General features: G+C 38.4%; 1 protein-coding gene across 2 annotated transcripts in view; it reads right to left on the reverse strand.

Annotated features, from left to right (window-relative positions):
* Cad96Cb (protocadherin Fat 4-like Cad96Ca) overlaps window positions 1–20,050 on the reverse strand; it is a 49,019-nt gene that overhangs the window by 6,696 nt on the left and 22,273 nt on the right. For both annotated transcript variants that reach the window (XM_090386496.1, XM_090386506.1), the window contains exons 2-14: window positions 17,932–18,077; window positions 12,038–12,106; window positions 11,654–11,862; window positions 11,441–11,533; window positions 11,241–11,348; window positions 10,642–10,743; window positions 10,377–10,502; window positions 3,790–3,883; window positions 3,239–3,522; window positions 3,049–3,104; window positions 2,777–2,861; window positions 1,515–1,646; window positions 1–59 (exon numbers count right to left, since the gene is read on the reverse strand). In XM_090386496.1, coding sequence (XP_090242622.1) covers window positions 1–59; window positions 1,515–1,646; window positions 2,777–2,861; window positions 3,049–3,104; window positions 3,239–3,522; window positions 3,790–3,883; window positions 10,377–10,502; window positions 10,642–10,743; window positions 11,241–11,348; window positions 11,441–11,533; window positions 11,654–11,862; window positions 12,038–12,106; window positions 17,932–18,034 — 1,520 coding nt within the window. In that variant the 5' untranslated portion in view covers window positions 18,035–18,077. The remainder of the gene's footprint in view (window positions 60–1,514; window positions 1,647–2,776; window positions 2,862–3,048; window positions 3,105–3,238; window positions 3,523–3,789; window positions 3,884–10,376; window positions 10,503–10,641; window positions 10,744–11,240; window positions 11,349–11,440; window positions 11,534–11,653; window positions 11,863–12,037; window positions 12,107–17,931; window positions 18,078–20,050) is intronic.

Genomic DNA, 20,050 nt, shown 5'->3' on the forward strand with positions numbered 1-20,050 from the left:
CGTGAGCACGGTCCCTTCACTCGTAACTCGATGGTGTCATTCAGGTCCCTGTCCATCACCTTAAAAGAAAACGAGCTCAGTTCATCTGTGGTCCAGCTCTAATTAATATAAGTTATTATAATAATCTTTAACTGATTTAGTTGGTGTACATCTGCATCAGCCAGCCATTGAATGTGCAGCAAAAAAAGTAATGAGACTGAATGTTAAAAAAAAAAAAAAAAATGCAACACTAGTATCTCTCTGGAAGAGGGAGCTAGTGGAGCATACAAGTATGACCTTGACAGTCCCCCTGATCCAAACCAGGCCTTACACTTTTTTTTTGTACGAACGTTCTTTGTGCTTTAGTGTCTAACGTCACCACCATCAGAAACCAGAGAATGGAACAACAGATCAACACCAAATTTTGTGTAAGGTTGGAGAATAATCCTACTGGGTCACATGTTACGACCATCTTATGGGGATGTGACTCTGCCAGCAGTTTTCTTGAGCCTTTTAAAAAGCACAGAGGATATAACAGACGATCCCCGAAGTGGATGACAACGTGTAAGATCCAGTGGTCTGGATCTCACACAACGATCAACGTGCAGACATTTCTGGCTCACAAGCAGGTAACAGTCAAAAAAACACCCTCCTTATTCCTCTGACCTGGCTCCAACAGACCGTTTTCTGTATCCCCAGTTGCAATTTAAATTGGTAGGACTTATTGAAGTCTTTCCAAAGTTTGTATGAACGCTTGTAAGAAGTAGATATTCCGTCCCTTAGGGCTACTTTCAAATATTTTTCTTATCCTTATTTGAATTCAGTCATTACTTTTTTCCACACCGTGTAAATGAGGATAAATCAAAATGAACATGCTCTGTTCATCATACCCATTGCACACACGCGTCACCAATTGCCTGAACTCAATCTTTACCTTTACTTTTAAAAACCTATATACTGTATTTACCATCATATTTACAATTTATTGCGTTATATTTTTACATAATAAATTTAAAAGAATAGTGCAAGTTTATTCTTTACACTGATATCAAAGGTAAGTTACATTGTTTTTATTTTTTAAACGTAATTTGAATAAATCCATGGTTTATAGCGAATTGGTCCTTGTAATCATGAGATCCCATGACTACACATGAAAGACCAGCCATGATTATGATTGTATAGTTATGATTTTATACGCTGGTGTACAAAATGTATGTGGACACCCACACATACAATAATTTTACAATTTAATTTTATCATAATAATAATAATAGACTCGGTTATCCGAAGCAGTAGGGATCGAGGATATTTCGGATAATCGAGTTTAAAATGAAACCTATTTACAGTATAAAAGGTAAGCTGGAAAAAAAAAATTGATGAGAGAAATTTACAGTAATTTGCATTTATTGTTTACATATTATGTAAATTAATTTTAATATTTCAATTAATTAATTAATATTTTCTTCTTGGAAGATTAACTATTATTAAAGATTAATATTAGCTGTAATTTAATATTAATATGTAAATAAACTTACCTCAACTTTACCCACTAAGTAGCCTGTTCTGACGTCCTCTTCTTTCACCAAGAATGTATACTGGGTTTCACGAAATTCGGGGTCGTGATCGTTTACATTCATCACGGTAATGTTAACGCGGGCAACATCGCTCTGTAAAAAAAGGTAAAATGTGGTCAAATTTGGTGCTGCCCTCTATTGAGAAATTTAAGAAACATCTAAGAGTTTTACTTTAAACTGATTTTTTGTGAAAGAAAACAGATTTTTTAGAGGGAAAAACCAACCAATTTTTTTATAAAAGATGTTTATTAATACCATTATTATATTTTTGATTTTTAAAATATTTTATGCTGTCCCAAAATTCAGGTTTATTCAGAGCATTTTAGCTCCGACACTATATTTTGTGTTTCTTATTTATTTATTTTTAAAAAAAATGTAAATTAAAACGCATTAATTTATTTATTAATTGTGTCAGAAATTTGTTGACAATTAATAAATTAATTTATAATTTTTTAAAATTTATTATCACAGTAATGTTAACGCGGGCAAGTTGCTCTGGACGGAAAAAGATAAAACTGAGGTAATGCGTGCTGCCCTCTATTGAGGCATTTAAGAAACATCTAAGAGGTTTCTTTTACAGTAATGTAAAAAGATAAAACTGAGGTTATGCGTGCTGCCCTCTATTGAGACATTTAAGAAACATCTAAGAGGTTTCTTTTACGTTATACTGATTTTTTAGAAGAAAAAACCGACCGATTTTTAATAAAAGATGTTTATTAATATCATTTTTATATTTTAAGTTTTAAAATATTTTCTGCTGTCCCGAAAATCAAGCTTATTCTGAGAATTTTAGCTCCTTGTTGTTTATATGGGTTGTCTATTATTTTTTTAAATAAAAATTAAAATATATTAATTTATTTATTATTTTAGATATTTGTTGTTAATTAATAAAAGGATTTATTATTTTTAAAAATTTATTTTTAACTATGATCATAAAACAGTACAAAATATAGCAAAACTTGGAACAAAATTTAAATTATTATTAACTTAATTATATTTAAATCTCCTAAATGATTCATTACAAATGATGGACTATTACAATGTTTGTTTAGAATGATTTTATTCTTACTAATACTTGTTCTGTATTTAAGAAAATAACAAAAGCAATTATATGATTATGAGTACATATATCTGGGAAAGTTTAAAATTTTTAAGATTAAAAATTAAATTTTTAATTTTCCCCTCAAAGAAAGGGGTTAAGAACAATAAAATTCTTGCCTTACCACTTTGCCATCAGAAGCCACTATGCGTAAGGAATAATGTTGCTGTTTCTCGTAATCTAAAGGTTTGGCAACAATTATTTCACCCCTACAAACATAAGAGCTCTATTAGACACTTCTCGTGCTGCCATCTAGTGTTAGTTACAGTAAACAAATTTTGTTATTTCATATTATTGAATTTAATTAATTAAATATAATTTAATTAACTTAATCAGTTTATTAGTAATTAATTTGATTGAATTCTAATTTCTACAATTTTTAGTAGTGGCACTTACGTGCTTTGGATGGCAAATTCTTCTCCAGGGTTATCCAACAGTTGAAATCTGATGTTCTGGAAAGACATAAAGATTATTTAATTAAACATAATAATTAATTTTTTAATTAATTAATTAATTAAGTTTAAGTTATTTATTAATTAAATATAATTTTTTTCTCCCACAGACAGAATCAAGAAATTATACTTACTTTGTCTATTGGCTTGGAGGTGTGTACTGTAACTACCACCTGGTGCAAGGGGGCACTTTCTAATATGGTGGTCACATAATCCTTCTGGAGGAACTTCAGCTCGCTCGGCAATGTCTGGTCGCTCTCCACACTTAAAGTAGTTAGTGTGTAGCGGTCTCGGTTGTCAACCTGGGTCGCTCGAATCACTAATGTCACCGGAAGATGAAGAGAATCCGAGAGAGGTTTTCGAATTGTAATTTGAGCAGTCCGGGGATGGAGTGAAAAGAACGAATACTCTGGAGTGTCTGCGAAGGAAACCAACAAGAAATTATGCGTTCATCTAAATGCGTAAAAATCAAATACAAACGAAGCTAACCCAAGCATGCATTCAATTTTGCTACTCTCGTTTCTAACTGAAGAAGATTATTATAGTGTGCTCGGCACGTTATCGGAGCATTTTTAACCAATACTACATTTTACTTAATTTAACAAGGTTTTATTTTTTTATAATTTATATAATTAATTAATTATTAAAAATATTAATGGGTTTTTAAGAATTTACAAAACCTTACCAGAATTGAAACTGTATTCTATCGGTGCTTGGATTCCTTTATCAGGATCTTCTGCTTTGATAGGGCCGGGCGAAGAAACGTTTAGTAGTGTTCCCTAAATTGCAACAAAAACAAAAAGAAATTAGAATAAATAAATCATAAAAATGCTTTCGTTATATTAATATAAATACTAAATATACATACAGTGTTTATAAATGACAAGAGATGGCGCCAGATGCAATGCCCAAGTTATCATAAATTCATATAACAAAACACGAATGTTATTTCTGAAATAATAATGTCACACAGACGTAAACTAGTTAATGAAAGCAATATTTAATAATGTAAAAGAGGAAAGCCGGTTTTCCACATGACCTTGTGAATATAGGATGTAAAATATTCATTACTTCAATTAGGGATAATCAGTAATTATCGTCCATAACAGAGATGAGGTGGTAGCTGCGCCCTCTCTCGGTTGTTAAATATTTCAGTTATTAAAAAATTAACAAATTCTATTTAGAAAATTGTTTAAGTTTTCGTTGAAGGATATTACTAAAATCATGATACAAGGATTTGCAGATTAAAATCACTAATGCTGTCCCCGTTTTATTCAACCGGAAGTAATCATTATAAACCGTGACGTTACATCCGCTTTTGTGTTCTATAATAACAGTTTTTCTATTGTTTTGCGTCATAACAAATATCCACAAGCATTACCGTGAAGCGTGGTGCTCTTAGAGCACGACACATTGCGAAATTTCCGTGGAAAAGCAATTAAATGGAGCAAAGGGGCTGTACTGGAGTCCAGACGGGGCAGTGAAAATCCTCTAATGAGATTCACAAGCTTTTTCTCCCTCTACAGACATTAATTTGCAAACGGGGCAGATGTACAAATAGGTAAAATGGTAAATATAAATTATTAGTGTTAATGATGTACATTAAGCTGATGAAAGATGTTTCGCATTGAATTTCAGACAATAAAATGTTTGGGTTATTTCCCATTTGGAAACACACAAAGCGATTTTTTTTTTTTTTTTTTATGTGAACCCCAAACACGAGAGGTATTAGAACCTATAGTACTTAGTACCGTGCTTGGGTTAAATTTACCAGAGTTGCACGAGATTTTCCATATTATTGAGTTCGTAGGACAGTAAAATTCATCTCCCTCTTCACATATACAAAGTGCACTGAGAAAGATCTAACTTTTGTGTGTATATGTGTGGTTCTGAGGCTTCGAGGAAAGTTTTGACCCATTTTTAGATTCTGCTCAATATCAGGCACATAGACCTGGTATTTGCTAAGCGGTTACCACAACGCACGGAATTTCCATTAGTAGAGGCATTATGATGGCAGAAAGCGAACTTATACAGCTTCAGCCACTTGAATTTATTTAAGCTATCAACTTCCACAACAGATGGAAGTTTGTTCCAGCAATCAACTTTCCCCTGGCTAAACGCAAATTTCCACACATCTACCTGACAAATGTCTTTCCTCAATTTCAGTTTATTCCTCCTTAGGTTTGTAATCGGAGCAAGCGGAAGAACTCCATCAGCATTGAGCCTGCTCAAACCATTTAAAACTTTAAACTCCTTAATCAGATCACCTCGCAGGTGTCTAGTCTCCAGACGCTGCAATTTTCAGAACTTAAGCCTTTCTTGGTGAGAGCAACCATTAATTCCTCTCACCAATTCGTTGTCCTTCTCCATACTTTTCCAGCAGCTGTACATCCTTCCTAAAATGAGGCCTCCAGACTTGTATGCAGTACTCAAGGTGTGGCCTGACCATTGCCATATACAAAGAAATAATCACCTCCTTATCCCTGCTAGCAAAATTCCTGTATATCATTGACAATACACCATGAGCTACTCTTTCGGATCATTTGCACTGCTCAGAAAACTTCATATCTGACTGCACAATAACCAACAAGCCTCTTCATTCTCCACTACTCTGAGTGTAGTGCCACACAGTTGGTAGGTTACTCTCGAATTACTGCTACCCATATGCAGTACTTTGTCAATGTTAAACTTCAGTTACCACCTCCAAGCCCATCTTGATTTCTTAGGACAATAAAGTTCATCTCCCTTCTTCATATACAAGGTGCGCAGATATAAATTCTGTAAGTTCAAAAGAACTTACAGAACGTATTTGACACATGATCAATCTGTCCGTATGTGACGTTTCAACAGCACAGAAGATTCCTATGTTAACGATTGATGATGTTATCTGAATGGAAACGGACTAGTGCTGAAACTGTTCACAAAACACCTTATCCATACCAGTGGTGTATAGTACGTAGCATGGTATAGGTTATCACTGCTGTACAGCTGTCCACAAGCCACTAATCACCCTGACTAATGCCAAAAGATATCCAACTTGGTGTAAGGCCCATTGTTCTTGGACCATAAAACAACAGAAAGCTGTGCTTGAGGGTGATGAGTCACGGTACATGATTTAGTATTCCGATGATTTTGGCCTCTGTGTGGCGAATGCTCGGAAAACGCTACTTGCTGGACTGTATCGTCCCGACAATGAAGTTTGGTGGAAGCAACGTAATGGTCTGGAGCTGTTTTTCATGGTTTGGCCTTGGTTCATTGTAGTGAATTATTCAGCATGGGCCCCCGGACCCCTAATGTCATTCTGTTTGTGAAGTAATGAAACAATAATATATCTTACGATCGTTGGCTAACGCTCAAAGGAGGGAGGGGAAGGAAGACGAAAAATGAAAATGTATTCTGTACCTTATTTTCTCTGAATCAGTCTTGAAATTCCTTTCGAGGTGATTTGATTTTAAAAATATTTCTATCTTCCATGTCTTGGAATTATTTCATGGAAACCCTTAGGTAATACGAGATAAAAATCGATCAAATGCATGGGACAATATAAGATCTTTAAAGAAATATAACTTAAAATTCCTTTTGGAGGTGGCGTGGCATAGGAGGATTTCAATCTTGAACCTTGAATGTGTTTTCTCTGGGTGCCAATTCTCTTAAGGCCCTTTGAAATTATTAATAAATGCAACATCGAATAGTGTTTCTCTTTATTTTCTTGGCTGGTATTGATATTATTGATTGGGTAATATCTGGATTGATACAGCGTTTTGAATCCTTGAGCCAAATCTGTAACTTATCTGGAATCCTATCAACCTTTCAGGATTTATGGACCTTTCGTGGACCTAAGCACAAAATTTACAACAGAAATACGCTAAGGATATTTCACAAGAAATATGCGATGAACTGGGTCCTATGAAGAAAATTAACTGACCCAACTTTACTTCAGCACTAACTCCAGCCAACTTGCTGCAGAACATATTGGAACATAATCTAATTGAGTCGATCGCTTCCCTTACTTCCACGGGATGTTTTAGCATCATGAAGACACCGAACAATTTTAACAGATCTACAGCGTCTGAAGAAAGACTAAATGGGTTATCAATTCTTCATATAAATTCAACCATGTTGTGAAAAGAGGCCCATGAAAATTCCTCACATCATCAACGGGACTCGAACCTAGGTCATTTCCACCCTGTGTGGGGAGGACGGCGATTCTAGCAACTGTGCTACTCACCAGGACTTTATTGCTGTGGCCCGATGGTTAATATAATATGATTATTAAAGATCAAGATAATAATCAATTTGTAATGTCCCATCTAGCCATAATATACTGATGCAACATAGCCTAAGTTGTTGATGTGCTCTAAAAGGATGAACTGTTTTTGAGTTGTATGTTGCATACTGGTGATGGTCACCAATTAAAACCCATATCAAAATACACTTAGAAAATTGGTAAGACACTTTTCAATTACCCTGTTTTTAAAACTGAATGCACGAATGCATTTCAGGGTGAATGAGTTATCCGGCGTCTTAAAATAGGTAAATGATGTTTGGCTGGATTCGAAATGAATTCTAGATACTGAGTAGAAAGAGATGCAATGGACTGCTGTCCTCAACCTCTAAACAGATTGCTGATATTATCAACTCCTATTTCTGTCTCTCTCTTTCTGTTCATAATTAGAGTCAGATAAGACTGCTGTTAGCAAGGTACACTGCCTTTATAAGTCCTTGGTTTATCGACAGAATTTCAATTAGTTTTGGAAGTTATTCTGGGAACACTAAACTTGGCGTAGGTGCTACGCTGAAGACTCTATTTAAGGGCATACAGAACACCAATGGTATTACTGCGATATAAATATTGAACTGTTACAAATTTTAACATGCAGGCTAGCATTGTCATGGGTCATTAATTTTGGAGATGAACCTTTCCTAAGCATCCGTCAGACTCAACAGACACGTTTTGATGGTAAAGAATTTGCTCTCGCTTTAGCACAGTTGGTAGGATCGCGGTCCTCTCCACACCGGGTGGAAGAGACCTAAGTTCGAGTCCCGTCGATGACGAGAAGAAATTTTTATGGGCTTTTTCACAACGTGGCAGAGTTAGTCGGTCTCAGGGGAGGGTAGCCTGGTTTTTTCTCCAAGAAACTCGGATTTTTCATAAAGCAAACAGAAAATCGACCTCAGAATATGAGATGGCCATTCCACGGCTCCAAAGTGAGAAATGAGCGAGCTTAAAATCAAATTATGAAGCAGTCAAAATGTACTGTGAATAAATTCACCAGCAGTTTCCCCAGTATTGCACTTCAAATAAACAACACTTTCCCCTGGAGTGAAACCTGTTGCTATTTGTGTATATTATATTTGTATATATTAAAAGTTTTAACTGCTGCTGTGTGCAGGAGTGGTACCTCCCAGCTTCGTAATTAATTCAGATAACCGATATCCTGTTCCATACATATTATTATTATTGTTGTCGTGGTTGTTGTTATATTATTTCTCCCTGATGGCGGTTCCACCTCGTGACGGTTACTGGTACCAAGGGCATAGGATGGTTATGTCTGGTGTAGTTCGTCAAGGACTCTCTGACTATTCCTGGGTAGTAACCTACCCACGAACCCCTCCCCCCTGTGCTATTGACGCCAATGTGAGATTTTCCAACGTTCAGATAGTCCTACAGTAACCTCCCCCTACACACACATAGGGTGCTCTCGCCCTATGACTGCCTCAATATAAATACTCAGGGCATTGTCTAATCCCCTCCCCACTCCCTCCTAAACACTTCGCCTGCTGCCCTGCCACCATAATACTTTTACTGTTCTTGGTGGAAGTATTTCTGTCATCCACATTCTTAACTCACGCTATGTCCTTGCGCAGTAACTAAGGTCGGTGGCATTCCACAGGCCCCTGAGTTGAGAGAAACCACTGGTACCGCTTGACCCTAACACTAAGTATTCTATTAAAATCTTGGTGTAAGGTCAAAAAGTAAAAAGAATGGTAAAAAAAAAATTATAAAGTTTTGGGGCAGATTTTACAACAATTGCCAGAAAGATGGACCATGGCAATGTCTGGAAATGTCTAGCAATGTTAGCAAATAACTGTATTTTTCATTGTTCTGCTAGCTTTTTACCCGCACGCTATCTGGATAAGAGACAGAGAGTGTGGTACAAAGCCAGTTGACTGAGATGTCAGTCGAATAACACTTCCAGAAGACATAACACGCGCTTCTACTTTTTCTAAGAATGCCACACAGTGACCAGCAAGCTTCCTTCGTGCATGACTGTCAGTCACGTGGTGCAAAAGTGGAGCACTGAAGCGAAATTCCGTTTCCAGGACACTCACCTCGCCTCCCACAATTCCTCACGAGTATGTCTCCGAACGCGTTGTCCAACGCCACTAATAAAAAGCATCCGATTGATATCCGATAGGCCCGCAGCACGCGATCCTCGCAGACCCCATCGATTTTTACGAGGTAGTCTCCGACGCACGTGGTGATAACAAAACCGCTGCCCGCACTTTATTCCTACCTCAAGCGGCAACAAAATGACTTCGAGGGGAGTGAGGGGGAGGCGAAGGTCGATGGCCGAGGGAATTGGAGACCAATTCCAGTCGCTTCACACACGTCGGAAAGATCACCGTAGCGAAGAATCCGAAACGGGTGAGAGAGTCGGCACTTTTAAGAAAGAAACTGACCGAAGCGGTGGAACAGTCGGTGACAGCGACCCCTACCACCTTCGAAACTTTTAAAAAGCAACGACAAATGTAGCTGAATTCAATGCTAAAGGGGTCCCCAAAACGTTTTATAGATGATCATAACGAAAAAGGCTTCCAAAACTAACCAAGCACTGCTTGTTGCTGTTTGAAGAATACGAACTTGAAATGGTTAGTTAGTTTAGAATAAGTGTCAAGGTTGCTAAGACCATCAGGAGTCATTATATCGTGTCTCTAAACTGCGGGTTATGGTTGATTTATCCCTTTCTCGGAATGAAAAACTGCAACCCTTTCCAGAGACCAATTGGTAGATCTGAAAAATCAGAATTTAATAATAGTTAGCTCCCTCACTGTAACCACGCATTATGGGAGCCAGTGAAAGAAAATCACAAATTCTGTAAAAACCCTTAAGGGGGCACATGTTTTGATTTTTATTTTAAAAAACATTACGGTTAAAATTTTAAACAAAAGTTTAATCTTATCCTATCCTGCTGATTTTGCGACAGTTGTACATAAACCCTTTGGTATGTTCTACCTAACTTCAGATCTTCACACCAACAATCTACTTACCACCCTCAGTCGGTCGGGGAGTCTGGCCGTGTAGCGATCTGCAAGAAAACGAGGATTTTGATCGTCAGCATCTAAAACGTTCACTGTGAGGGTGGCATAAGACCAGAGAGGAGGTTCACCTTGGTCCTGAAAACAAGTAGAATGGAAGGTTAGGTTAACATTACTGGATCAGACACTAAACATCCATCTTCAATCAATCAACTTTATCACAGTTCCAGACAAAATAAAGTTAATGAAATGCTGAACTCTTTAGAAACTTGCTTACCTGAGCCCTAAGGGACACGTTAAACTGCGGTAGGGTTTCGTAATCCAGAGGTGATGCCAACATAAGAGTTCCATCCAGTCGATTTTCGAAGTTTAAGTAATGCTGAAAAACAAAACAGAAAAACGTCCATTTACTCTACCATCCTAATTCCTTTTCTGTTTCTCTTTTAACATTATTTGTAACTCTTATATTTCCATCGTACAAAAATAAGTAAATGAAAGAGATAAGCTTCGCGACCTTCCTGTGGTACCGTGACCCACAGTTTAAGAAACCATTAGAACATTCAGATATAAATGAAATTCAGACAAACGTTATTTAGCCTGTAAATTCTAAAAGATATAAAACATTGAACCCTACTTGCGAAATTAATTTTCCTATTTCTCATTTGATCTCTTTTTGGAGCAAAATTGCTTGTTACCTACATTGCTTGACCATTTTGTTAGAATCATGAGTTAATAGTGTGTTGGACAACTGTTAGCCCGAATTTCTGCTTCGACACAACGTGGCACAGCTTGTAAGAAGTCCAAACCTCCACAGTCCTAAAAAAGTAACCAAAGATTCAATAAGGATTCATATGTAAAGGGGAAATAACCACCTACCGAATATGGGCCTGAATCCACAGAGTACTCTACAGTGCTAAAGGGTCCTTGTTGATCTTTGTCTTCCGCCCTTATCCCCTGGAGTACTGTTGAGCCAACCACAGTAACCTAGAAACAGAGATAAGTTATACATCAGACTGAAGTCCGAGATACACGCTTGCCTACACACCAACGAACATACACACACCAACGACACTCACCTCGCTAATATTAACGCTGTAAGGGGCTCCTACGAACTGTGGGGGGTTGTCATTCACATCTGTGACAAATATACGAACTGGGATGATGATACTCTGGAATTAGAAAAGGGAAAGGTTAGTATGGTTGCATGAATCCATCTATCAATAACCTTAAATGCAAACCTTAGTATTGCAGCAAATCTGATGGATACCAAATGGCTAAAAAAATCTCACCGGATCGTCTGTATTCTTCTTGATGCAAGCAACTTCTATCATCACATTCTTAGCTCCTTGCACGCCCTCTTTATCCAGTTTCTTCCTGAGTATGAGATTTTTGGTGAAAGGCTGGATATCAACCGAAGAATTGTTCCTCACTAGCGACACTTCGATGTCCCCATTCCTTGAAGGGTCTCCTCCGATAGGGAGACTTCCAATTATGGTCCCTGAAAGAACAAAGATTATACGGTTGATTACTGGAACAAGTTGCCTCCGGAAGTACTTGAGGTTGATACTAATACTAAACAGCTGTTTGAACAACAGAATACACAAAAGGCACTGGAAACGCAATATGATGCAGAGCTATCTTCCAAAGATTACTGAAATGGGTTTAATACTCACCTATTGGAAGGTCTTCTTTGACAGTAAACGTTTCCGATGACCCGCCACTGGTCAAATAGCAACGACCATCTACAAAAATAAAAAATGAAGTCAATATTAATTAGTAGAACTGGAAACTCAGTGCATGTGTCTGTAAACGATGTGTGTCCTTAGGTGGGTTTGTCTATTGTTAGGATTTAAAATAAACATGATTAAAAACAAGAAAAGCCCTCACTTTAAATCGATTGAGTTTATGCTCTATTCAGTCAAGGAGGTCGTGGCTTTCTCCTAAAAAGTATTTCTTTTTTCCTGGAAGATATTCAACACACAGATATCCTCGAGTCTAAATATAACTCGCATTTCAGTGAGTTGATGATCGTACAAATTGCTTCAAATACCGCAACCACAAAGTCCAAATTTAAAGCAATTTCCACAGGATTAGAGAAAATTAACCAGAGGAGCCATGCAGAAAATAATAACCCAGGAGGAACAAAAAAAAATTCCCAAAAACCACTTTCACGCAAATACGATTCAAAATACAATGCAGGTGGTGATCCGAGAAAAGGGGAGGCAACATTCTTCAAGTTTCCCTACTAGGAAACAGTAGACAACAGACCATATTCTAAAAACAACCCGGGGGTGTTGAAGATGTAAATACACCACAACTGGTTCCAAACGTGAAGTTTCCTCTCTGTCATTCATAACTGTAAGACAACTCCTCAACCCCTCAACAAGAAATGCAATGTTCGTGTTGCCATGGTGAAGATCAAATTACAGCCCTGTCGTTCAAAAACTTCGATGTCCAGCGAGTTTTGTTATGCCAAGAATGCTCGGAAACTATGACATCGGTACTTCCTGTACATGCAAGACGCTCAGAGGTCAAGAAACTACAGAAGATACGCGTTCTTTTAGCTTATCATCTCGGAACTAAGTAAACCTTTCGCGTTTCCATTTATCTCGCGGATGACCGAAAAATTTTCATTTTATGTCCTTCCCCCTGCCATGCATGTAAACGATTCATGCGTGAACTCCCCGCTTCGAAATGTATCGTAATCTCCACCGCTACGTAACATCCCGGAGGCAGAAGAAAAGAAAAAAGTTATGAAGGCGGTAATTATCCACCATCAAAACTTAATGCAAACGAGTTTTTCTGATATGTGGTTTACAGATGGCGCCACCGTGCATCGCCCGTTTGATGAGGGTAACGTTTAGTGTGAAAACTGCACAGTTAATCCCAAAGGCTTGTAGTTGCTGTCCAGTTCAACAACCCCTGGTCCATTCAAGATGTAGTTGCGCTGGATGGTGTGGTTGATAGAATCCATTACGAAGCGTAAATGGTTAATAGAATTCGTAAAGACGCATACAGATGACGTTAGATGTGGTAAAAATTAAGTCTGAGCCACGAGCACATTACTCTGACCGGCTTGGGGGGGATGGAATTGGTGGACAGGTAGCGAACTCAGAACAATTGCTCATTAAGTCTAACGTTAACTCGTTATGTTAACGCTAAACTTCTAACTGCCTTGGGTGTGCGTGCACTTCTCCTTTGTTCCTCATCTAATTACTCTCACCATCTATATATCTTCCAGGTTTTAATGCCCCCCTACCTGCCCCATTACACAACCGTTAGACAAATTACTGTCTCCAGGTCGAAGGAAGTGCTGGGCCAATTAGAGATCAGAAAAGCGAACGTTTCACATCTGTTCTTTTTTCGTTCTTTTTTCTCAAAGAATGTTTGAGTTTGACCAAGAATTGGCTGTGCCAGACTATCTTGGTGGCTTGCTGGAAGCTGAGTCTGATTTGTTAGAAAAACCAGGAGTGGAATGTTTCGGTTTGGTCAGGGTCTATTGTTGGATTCCTCTTGAACAAACAATTGGTAATTCGTTTACATATTGGTATGGGTCTTGGAGACAGACACATTGGAGAATGGGCAAATATTAAAAATAAATTTTTTCAGTTCATAAAAACGCATTTTTACAAAATTAAGAACATCATGATGGCTTGCAACATGAAACATTTCATTTTATTTTTAATTTGAAAAACAAAGCCAGATGCAAAAATTACAGGCAAAAGTAATTTATTTTTGAATCCGATTACCACTCCCAGAACAACTGAAGAGCCTATGATATATAATGATTGGTTTAAAGAACAAACACGGGAGATTTAATTTCATAATGTCTTCGAATTCTTATCTTAGCTACACTGCTCGACAAAATTAACAGAACAAGTAGAAAACTTGGTGTAACTCGTGCAGCTTTGCAATGAAGCGGGAAAAAATTTGGTCTGATGGGGTAACATTTATAGGGGTTGTACAAGAATTACCAAAAAGGTCGCATTGTCGATACAAGATGCTCGACAATATGGTCACATGACATCAGTACGGTGTAGGACCTATTCCAACGGCTAAACAGGCCTGACAGCGGTGAATAGGCTCAACATAAGAGTGTCTATAATATTCTGTGGCAACAAAATCCATTCTTCCACCAGCACAGACTTTAGCTCACCAAGTGACCGAGGTGTTCGCAACTGGCGTGCAATGCTACCCAAGTGGATCCCACACATGTTAGAACGGATTTAATTCTGCTGTTCGTGCTGGCCACGACAGTCCTTGGCTAGTTTCAAGATGTTCCTCCACCATTTGACCTGCAGTGGCGTTGTTGTCCTTGAAAGAAAATCTGGGCCAACCGCACCCATAAAAAGTCGCACATAGGGTTCGAGGATCTATTCTCCTTACCTCTGCGCAGTTTCGATACCCCTATTAAAAATATGAAAAGGGCCGCGACCTTTGATCATTATTCCGTCCCACACGACAACACCCCCTCCACCGTAAGTGCTCCTTTCTTTGACGTTGGAGGGATGTACTGCATTATTTGTCGTCATTTGATGTACTTCATTCTTCGTTGTCTCCAAATGAAATAATGTCTAAAATCTGTTTGTAGGCTAAAATGAGACTCATCAGGGAAGAGAACTCTACTCCACTTGTCAGGACTCCAAGTCACATGGCACCAGTTTCGAAGAGCCTTGCATTGGTTTGGGGTTAACTGGATACAAATCACTGTCTTCCTTGAGTAGAGTCCACTTGAATTGAGCCTTCTTAGCACAGTCTGGTTGGAAATGTTCATCAAGAAACAGTTGATGACAGGATATCGCAGGGTCCCGTCTTGCTGTTGAGTCGCGTAGCAGTCTGTTCTGGTTGACGTAGCCGTCGGGCGACCTTGGCCAGCTCTTCTTGTAACGGTTCCCGTGTCCTAAAACTGCTTCCATAGAGTAAAGACAACACTGCGTGACACATTAAGCCACCATGCCACCCCCGCCTGCCCGGCTTCAAGTTTTCCAACGTCCCACCACCTCAAAAAATCATCTAAACGACGATGACTTGCCCAGCTCAGTACTGGAGATGTGGCTGTCCTACTGAGCAAGCCAAAAAAAGGGGAATGAAGTGATGTGGTCGCAGCCCATGTTTTTATAGGCATGAATAATTGGCATAACGTATGGCTCTGTAAGGTGGTAGATCGATTTCTATTGGATACTTGGAATTTACGTGTCAGGATATTTATTATATCAAATATTCGACTTCGGCAATACCGTTCACAATAAAATATTCTTGAAAAACATTTTGTTCTGTTAATTTTGTTGAGCAGTGTAGGCGATTATGGAAAACAGATAAAAGTCGGATTATATCCAATAGAAGGCGTTAATTCAGAGAATACAGAAATTTTTGTTTTTCCTTAGCCATCGTGATGATTTACCTAGATACTTTTAGTCAATTAAACAATGTTCTTCAACAGTTGAAGAATTGCTCACTTAGTGATTATTTCTTCATCTTTTGAGGACACAAAGTGTCCTCAAAATTTATTGAGGTCCAGAGACATTAAAGTCTTTTTTTGTTGTTGTTGTTGACAAGGTCAAATTGACGTTGCGGACCAGTGATCTTCAACCATTTATTGAAGTGCTACATACCCGTTTTGCTACAAAAGAATTTGTCACTTCCATTTGATTAATATAAATTGATCCAAATTATTATCTAGCCTCAGGTTGGTAGTCTACCCCGAAGCGATCCTAAACTAGCTGCCAGAAACTGTCGCTCTAGGCAGTTATGCAATCAGTGCCACTCTTCCAAAATCTTAAAGGAAATTAAGGTTGAAGTTTTTTCAGGTGATGCCCATCCATATAGGCAACCATTATTCGGTCCATATGGACAGGATGCTCCAGTACGGGGAGCATCCTGTCCATATGGACCGAATAATCGGTTGGTGTACCTACTAAAGTGGCCACTCAGTATATATAAAACTTCATAAATAAATGCTATATAGTATTTTGCTAGAAATATACTCGTAAACACAGTATAGACTAATCTAGAGCTCTCACAGGAAATACGATTCTAACGTATTTCCTGTGAGAGACATGGTGGAAGGTTATAGACAGAAAATTCACCAGAGGCGCTCTAACTGTTAATAATTTCGAACGCTGGGTCTATTTTGACTGACAGAAGTCTTCCTAAAACGGGAGTATTGGAAATTGCCTCAGGCCAGCTACAACAGTTAAGTCTTCTGTAGTTAACAAAAGAGTACTCCTCTGGATTCTGTGCTTGCGTCCCAACAGCACTCAGCACTAAAAAGAAATTCTAATCAATCAATGTTTTGTTACGCTCTCCTGTCACCATGAATAGTCCCATAATTGGACTGTTCTCAAGTCAGCTGACAAATAAATTCAACGCAACCTTAAAGTCTCTCAGCAATAACAAAGCACCAGGAATTGACAACGTACCTGCAGAGCTTTTAAAATACAGTGGAGAAAATCTAAAGAAAGCTTTACTTGAACTGATAAAGAAGATAAACAGGGATGAACGTTGGCCAGAGGAATTCTGCACATCAATCATAATCCCCCTACCCAAGAAGATGACACCAACAGTATGCTCAGACCACAGAACTATAAGTCTTATTACCCATGCATCCAAGATTCTGCTGAAAATTATCGAAGTACGTATGGAGAGTCATATTGAACAATTTCTGGCTGACTGACAGTGAGGCTTTCTCAGCAGATCGACGAGAGATGCTATTGGAACGTTGTGAAAGAAAATGTATAACATGGGAAGAAACCTCTATGTGTGGTTTGTGGATAACTAGGAGTTTGATTGAGTGATCTGGAGAGAACTGTTCACGTTTCTTGAGAAACTTGGATAAAAGAAGAAGATAATTGAACTGATCTATGGTTTATACAGAAGACAAAATGCAAAGATAAGAGTGAGGGAAGAACTGACAGAAAAAGCTAAAGTTAAAAAGAGAGTAAGACTTTCCCCCAGATTGTGCAACGCTTTTGCCGAAGTGATAATTAAGGAGACACTTGGGAGTAAGAAGTGGGGAAGCAAAGAAAAATACGTACATGATGGAGACAAAGATGGAGACAGCTCATCATAGAGAGTTAGGGACTGACCAGTCACAAGATTGAATTACTAATGATGATGATGATTAATAAAAAAATAGAAATATTCCAATTCATATATTTAAAAGAAAATTATGAGCTACAACTCTACTGTGGAATCAAAGCATTGTGAAGCAAATCACTACGAGTGACCTCGGCCTTGCATCCTTTTTGGTGAATTCATCCCCGTTCATGAAATGGATACTTGTCGACAAAGCTAAGGATATACACGGAAAAGCGGTCAATAATTTTACGGAAGTCAGATGTTCTCTCAGGGGTTTAAAGGCAAACTCTATTATCCCTTGCTTCATTCCTCGCTATTATTCTCAACATTCGTTCCGAAGACTTCAAGTCACGTATTGCTTTAGGGAGCATCGATTAGCTTCTCCAACCCCCCTACGAAAACCTCCTTCACCCTGCGGGTACCAATAACGAACATCCCTCTCATCACACATTCTACGCACTTAAATAAAAATATCGTCAAGTTTACTGACCTTGGCAGACTGCAATGCTTATCAAGGGCGCCACCAGGAGGAGCCTCCGTAGAACAATCCATGACAGCGTACTCGAGAAAGCACTCGTGGCCTTACACGGCATAGTGACTGTGGGAAGGAGTCTGGTCAGCAACTGTTACGAAGCCCTGAGGATAAAAATACGCTAATGAGATACAGGATTCAACTGCCAATTAAACAGACATGACTGACACCGTACACTTTAATTAGATACAGAAAGGAGTTACTCAGCAGGATTTATAATAGTTTACTAATATTTTTCTTTAATTTTAGTAGATTTTACTGATTTTTTTCACTTAGTTTCAGTAGATTCTACTGATTTTATCTTTTAATTTCAGTAGATTCTATCTGTTGTTGTTGTTGTAGGATTTTAGGACCATCAGCGAATAAGTCCATCTTGCTCAGTGTATACTGTCTGTAAATTGCGTGTATTCTGTGTTCGATGTTCTGTTTGCTGGACGAAAAATCGAGTTTCCGGGAGGAAAAAACCATTCTACCCTCGATTGAGACCGACTAACTCTGTACGTTGTGAAAAAGGCCCATTAAAATTCCTCCCTTCATCGAAGGGACTCGAACTCTGGTCCCTTCCATCCAATGTGGGGATGGTGGGCGATTCTACCAATTGTGCTACCCACGAGGGCTTAGACTCCATCGTCAATTTTGTTGAAATTATTGTCAGCCACATACCAGATTTTGAAATGTAGTTAATCCAGTTGCGATAGAACTTTGTTAGCTGACGATGGTCATCATCTTAAAATTATTCCATAAACAAGTTAAGCGAGCATTAACGTCAAAAAAAATTTACTTTCTAAACATGGACACGCATGAGAATAAACCGTAGCTAAATATAAAATTTCACTTGTTTTTCTTAAATGAAGATGACTGGAAGTGCTTAAAAGATTCGTCACACAATCCACGATTTCTTTCTCCTAACAAAATGCAAAATGTCTATGGCAAAACGGGGAGAAGGTGTCCCTACTCTGCAAGTAATCGATGAAAGAGGTACATTTGAAAATACTCTGCAAATACTCGATGAAAGAGATTATGAGGAATCCTTGGCAAAGGATGCAAAGAAAAACAGAAAAGAGTTCTTTACCTATGTAAACTCTAGAAGGAAAGGGATGAATCAGATGGGTCTACTGGATATTGATGGTTCAACAGTTGAGGATGTTGCTCGGGTGGCTAACAAACTAAATGAGTATTTTGCATCTAAATTCACACATGAGGAGTTATTCAGGAAAGGTGATGCCAGAGACGAAGTAAACTCTGGCAGTGAGCTAGATGATTTTGTAATAACTGAGAGAAAAGTGGAGGAGAAATTGTTGAGGATAAACATAAAAAAAAGCACCCGGGGTGGATGGGATCTATCCAGTTATATTGAAGGAGGCAGCAAAGGAAGTAAGCAAACCCTTAGCCATAATTATGAGAGCTTCTTTGGACTCAGGGGAGGTACCCATGGACTGCAGATGTGCGAATGTGACCCCCAATTCACAAAGGAGGATCAAAGGCTGACACAAGCAATTATAGACCTGTGAGTTTAACTTCTCTTCCAGGAAAATTAATGGAGGCACTGGTTAAAGAAGCACTGCAGGATCATCTAGACAAGAATTCAGTTATAGCTCAGACACAGCATGGTTTTGTTAAGGGCAGGTCTTGCCTGACCAATTTGATTGGATACTATGATGCAGTCACAAAAGAACTGGATGCAGGGAATAACTTTGATATTATATACTTGGATCTTAGAAAGGCTTTTGATGCTGTTGCACATGGAAGACTGCTGCACAAATTGGAGCAGTGTGGCAGTGGAGGCAAATTGCTGCTATGGATAAAGGGGTGGTTGAGTTGGAGAAGACAGAGAGTGGTAATCAACGGACATTGCTCATCGTGGAGTAATATTATTAGTGGAGTCCCTCAGGGTTCAGTATTGGGTCCATTATTGTTTTCTGTATTTATAAATGATATTGAAGATGGTATATCAAGCTTAATGTCCAAGTTTGCAGACGATACAATGTTTGGCAGGGTTGTTAAGGACACTACTGTCGCTATGTTGCTGCAACAGGATCTGGAATGGTTGAGCAGATGGGCTGAGAGGTGGCAAATG

This window comes from Mastigoproctus giganteus, chromosome 1, assembly GCF_048544385.1.
Source record: "Mastigoproctus giganteus isolate SK-2022 chromosome 1, ASM4854438v1, whole genome shotgun sequence".
NCBI lineage: Eukaryota > Metazoa > Arthropoda > Arachnida > Uropygi > Thelyphonidae > Mastigoproctus > Mastigoproctus giganteus.